General features: G+C 41.6%; 1 protein-coding gene across 1 annotated transcript; it reads right to left on the reverse strand.

Annotated features, from left to right (window-relative positions):
* On the reverse strand, positions 4,959-5,547 carry LOC109842679 (ran-binding protein 1 homolog c-like). The gene is given in 4 exon segments (XM_020411527.1): positions 4,959-5,077; positions 5,150-5,198; positions 5,200-5,302; positions 5,390-5,547. Coding segments are annotated over 4 exon segments (429 nt in total).

Here is a 5,793-nt window from a genome sequence, read left to right on the forward strand (position 1 = left end):
AGAGTCCGACAGAGAAGCTTCAAGGAAGGAGATCTGGTCCTCGCTGCTCGCCGACCGATAATCCTCAACTCCAAGAAGAAAGGTAAATTTGAACCCAAATGGGAAGGGCCGTTTGTGATAGACACAGTCTACTCAAACGGCGCATATCGCCTGATTACCCAAGAAGGCGCCAGGCAATTAATGCTAATAAATGAGAAGTTCCTGAAAAAGTACTATCCCTAGTACATTCAGGATAATCCATTTACCGGGAAGTTCCTTGAAGAATATTGCACTTAATATTCTAGAGGATAACCCAGAATCATTTTTCACCACCAAAATCCCTCACTGATCAATTTCAACTGACAGTGGGTCCACCAAAAATGTCTTTCTGGCCCTCTTGACTCTCTCCATGAACAAGAGGTCCGCTTTCATTTCGGAGTCCCCTTTCGATAAACGAAAGAACTCCCTTCTTCTTCTCTTTGGTTAAGTCCTCTCATGGATATAACCGAAGTTGAAGTTTCACTTTGATAAACGAAGAGCTCATTTTTCAGTTTAGATAACCAATCCTATAAAAGGCAAGTTTATCTAGATTTTCCAGATTCTCGGAGTGGAGACCCCACTCCTAGTCTCTTTTACGCTGGAAATAGAATATAAAATTCTTCCTTTCCAGAATCAAGTGACAGAATATAAAATTCTTCCTTCCTTGTTTTCGGGTTTGCCTTCACCCTAAAAGAAGACCGGGAAACAGAATATAAAATTCTTCCTTTCCCGCACCGATCTTTTCCAAAATTTATCAATTTAAGATTCATCCTAGGAAGTTTATCCCGAATCCTAAGCAGGGATAAGTCTGCGCCTAACACGCGCTGCCGGTTTAGTCTTTTTCCGTAGAAAAAGACACCAGAGTTCGATTCTGGGGTATTCTATCCTGAAACCTAAGCAAGGATAAGTCTGCGCTTAACCCGCGCTGCCGGTTAGTTCTTAACCGTTAAAAAGAACACCCGTTCACATATTCAACATTGTGCAGGTTGTTATTAATAACGCCAAAATCCATGCCTTACACGCGTGGGGAATTTCATCCTGAATCCTAAGAAAGGATATGCCGACACCTAACACGCGTCGCCGGTTTAGTCTTTCTCCGTAGAAAAAGACACCAGAGTTCGATTCTGGGGTATTTTATCCCGAAGCCTAAGTAGGGATAAGTCAGCGTCTAATACACGTTGCTGGGTAGCCTATTCCCATAACAATGGCGAAGTCTACGTATTCGAAGTCGTAGCATCAAGTCTAAGGGACTTCATTCCTTTAGCACAACGTCACATGCAGAACGGATTTAAAATAATCCGCATGTAAGCCCGATTCAAATGGTAATCGGTAAAAGCATGTCAAATCTGTTGAGGGCTGAGGATTTGCCAAAAAATCCTAAGTCAACGTCTGATACACGTTGCTGTTTAGTCTTTTCACGGGAGAAAGACGAAGTCTACGTATTCAATATCGTAGCGCTAAAAGGGTTAACTCTTTTAGCACAACGTCACATGCGGAACGGATTTAGACAATCCGTATGCTAGCCCGATTCAAATGGTAGTCAGTAAAGGCTTATCAAACCCGTTGAAGGCTGGAGGTTAGCCAAAAATCCTAAAGTCAACGCCTAACACGCGTCGCCGGGTAGTCTATTCCCGTGAGAAAGACGAAGTCTACGTATTCAATATCGTAGCACTAAGAGTGTTAATTCTCTTAGCACAACGTCACATGCGGAACGGATTTAGATAATCCGCATGCTAGCCCGACTCAAACAGTAGTCGGTAAAGGCTCATCAAACACGTTGATGGCTGAGGGTTTGCCAAAAATCCTATAAATGCGAGAGTCACTGACGCATCAGCTTCATTAGTTGGTCTCGTGACTTGAGCATCCAACGACGTTCGAAACCCTAGGGTCAACGCCGGTCAACGCATAGCCCTAGGTCAACGCCAGTCAACGCGTTGCGATCAAAAAGTCAACGTACGACGTTCAAAACCCTAAAGTCAACGTACGACGTTCAAAATCCTAAGGTCAATGTCGGACAACGCGTAACTCTAGGTTAACACCAATCAATGCGTTGCAATAAAAAAATCAATACTCCAAAAAGTATACGAGTATAAACTGCTTCTTAAACACCAATCAATGCGTTGCAATAAAAAAATCAATACTCCAAAAAGTATACGAGTATAAACTGCTTCTTAATACTCCAATAAGGTATATGAGATAAATTGCTTCTTAATACTCCAAAAAGTATACGAGTATAAACTGCTTCTTAATACTCCAATAAGGTATATGAGTATAAACTGTTCCCTATTTTTTGAGAAGTTCCTGGAGAATATTTTTTTCTAAAAAATATTCTTAAGGATAACTCAACAACATTACGCCGGACAACCCGTCGCATATATGGACTCAACAATCGATGGTCAGTTCTATGTTGAACCAACAAGCACGAGCTAAAGATCATTCTATGTTGAACCAACAAGCACGAGCTAAAGATCAGAAAATTAGGAACCGACTTCAAATTCGAAATTCTGACAACGGTCAGACAATAAATGGATCAGAAAATTAGGAACCGACTTCAAATTCGAAATTCTGACAACGGTCAGACAATAAATGCAGCACCGGAAACCTTACAGACGTTCGACAAAGCACCGAATGACCTGAAGGATTGAAGGAATCAAGAACAGAAGCCATTCCAAGGTCCCGTTACACCGACTGAAGGTTGGGACAATCATATCCAAAGTATTCCAGACTCTTCTATAAAAGAATGAGACTAAAATACTTTGGAGGGGGTATCTGTAGGCGTATAAAACTGCTTATAGGTCCCTTAGCACAGCTCGGCACAAACCGACGAACCATCGGACGACATATCCAAACACGAGTGTCAGTCCACAACGCCGAAGCCAAGTGACACGCAACGAAGCGGATTAACAAGGCTACGAAGCTGACGAACCGCACGTGAACGACGGAATGAATCCACTCGCGTGCGGATAACGCCTACGGGTTTTTGAGGAATCACGAGTCATCCAACCGAGAGCGACGTCCGCGAATCACGATCGAATCGAAGATCATTTCGGACTTGATTCAGAAGTGGATTTTACTGCCATATCGGAACCAGGTCAACGAATCAGAGTCTAAGTCAACCACACAACCGAATCACGGACAGAACCGAAAGACGGAAAACGACGGAACCCAAATACTTATAGGGGCTCGGCCTTAGCCGAGCCACCTATAGGTGGCTCGGCCAAGAGCCGGCCACCTATAGGTGGCCGACCCAGATCTGTGCGCGGGCACAGTTCAGAGAGCCTATAAATAGGCCCCCCTTGGTTTATTTTCAAAGGTTGGACTTTTTGGAGGCGAAGCCCTACTGGATTCGAAGCTCAGATCTAAAAAAGATTCAAGCTTTGGGACTTTGAAGACTTTCTCATCCAGATCCGGTGCTCGGCGATCGTCAACGCCAAATAAGGCAAGAGTTCGAGAGGAACCGGATCTCAAATCGGATCTCAGATCTACGCAGGCATACTCCGGATCAAAGCTTGGTCTTTGATCCCGAGAACTAAAAAGGCTACTATTTCCTTGGCGAAATAGTACCCTCGGCTATTATTTCCTTGGCGAAATAATACTCGTCATACTGCGTAGATCTGACCGGATCTAGATCTCGCGGTGGTCCACGGATAAACCCCGGCGCAGGCGAAGAACCCACGCAAGCGAGCGACCGCAAAACAGGAGCTCGTGATTTGTTCGACACAAAAGGAGAAAGTTGTAATTTTTCTTTTCTTTTATTTGATTTTCATTGTAACCAGATCTTATAAAAAGACCGGATCTTTGTAACTCAAAAAGCTGTTATTCAAGATGACAATGGAATCAGTGAAGAAAGACACGATTTTTCCCGCGAACACTTACAGGATAACCAAGTCTTGGCAAACATCCTGTTTAGCTCCTCAGCTTATCATCAACCAAAAAAATGCTCGTAATGCGAAGAGAATAGACTAGAATCTATCTATCATCAAATCTACCACAGAAGCCACAAAACACTAGTAATTTAACCGAAGAATGCAACAGACAAACTATATACAATGTCCTAGAATTGTGGTTGAACTTTACATAACCAATTCCAACAGCAGTCTCATAGGTTTTATACTGACAAACATATATTTATACAAATACTTTACAAATTAATTTCCAAACATATATTTATACACACAAAAAATATTGGATATCACATTTGGTATCTAGCATCCGGGGAATTGGTCTTGAGGATCACGTTGATACTCTGAAATCAAAATATAAGTGGATCAAAAGAACAATAGACTGAATATAAGAGGTAATATACAAGGTATAAAATTGAAGAAATGCAACATTATGAAACAACATAAATGCATCATAATAGTATACTTTGTAGGAGACTACGCTGCAATTAAAGGCGAAGCCTCTGTTCTGAGGGTCATAACAATACAGTGGTCATTACCATAATAAGAGAATACAACGAATGAGATAGCAGTAGAATGAACAAACTTGGAACTATTAGCTCGAAGCAAATTACTCTATTTGTTCCATAGAATGTCAACAAATCAAATTGGGAGGATCAAAACATAATTTTCATACAGCTAAATAATTAACCAACAAATGTATGGACTGCAAAAAAGCCAAATTTACAAAATCAAATTCCAATATTTCAAAAACACTAGAAATTCAGAAAACCCTTTCAAAAACCCTAGAAATTCCAATCTTTCAAGCTAATCAAGCAAGCAAACAAACCAAAAAAAAACCCAAATGGGCATTTCACCAAACAAGGAACAAGCATGAAACTAAATCAAGCTAATCAACAAAGAAGCCAAAAAAACACCTAGTTTTCGAGCATTTCATCAAACACATAGTAAGCATGAAACCAAACAAAGTTAGTCAACTATTAAGCAAGCCAACAAATAATTCCAAGTGGGCATTTCATCAAACACATAATGGGCATTTCATCCAAATCGAATGCAGAACATCTCCTCCTTCAACTCCCCATCAGAGAAATTAGGCGCATGCCAAACACAAGACTTATCATTCCCAACATGCTCCTGCATCTTAATCATCGGAAATACTACAAATCAAAAACATTAATCAAGCTTACCCTAAAAAATCAAAACCCTAAACAAGCCAAAATAAAATTCACCATAATGATTTGCGCAAATCGTGAGGGTCTTGGCCTGCCTCATAACCAGCCAAAACCTTTTCGGTCTCCTTGTACTTCAGCAGCCTCACGCTCCCCATACCTTGCTCCTTCCACTGGTTCCCCTCCTTATCGAACCGATACAACTTCGCTTTCCTAGACAAAATCAAGAAAGTTTAGAATAGAAAGTTATCGTGAAACCCTAAAGATGATGAGATCGATGGCAGATCTGAGGAGATTTGTAGGTCGAGGATGGCCTCCTCGTCCTCCTCGCAGTTGGTGACAGCGACCTCCTCGAACTTGATGATCGGGGCGATCTGAGCTCCGGTGTCCTCTTCCTCGTTGGTAGGGGTGCCGTGAGATTCTTCCTCGTCTCTGCGATCGGCGTCAGAGCTCGCCATGACAAAGGATTTGATCGTTTTGAGAGTGAGAGGGAGAGAGGGGGGGGGGGGAACAGGTGGAGATGAGAATGGAGTTTGTACAACTAGGGTTTTAATAAAGGGAAGAGAGGAGTAAGGCAGGGGGAGTTTAGGGTTTATAATTTATTTTTGTGTATATTGTATATATATTGAATGTATTAATGCTTTTTGGGTTGAGAGGCAAATACACATAGTTCTATGGGTTTATGAATACATTTGAAACTAGTT

The sequence above is a fragment of the Asparagus officinalis genome, chromosome 5 (genome assembly GCF_001876935.1).
Source record: "Asparagus officinalis chromosome 5, Aspof.V1, whole genome shotgun sequence".
In the NCBI taxonomy this organism is placed as follows: domain Eukaryota; kingdom Viridiplantae; phylum Streptophyta; class Magnoliopsida; order Asparagales; family Asparagaceae; genus Asparagus; species Asparagus officinalis.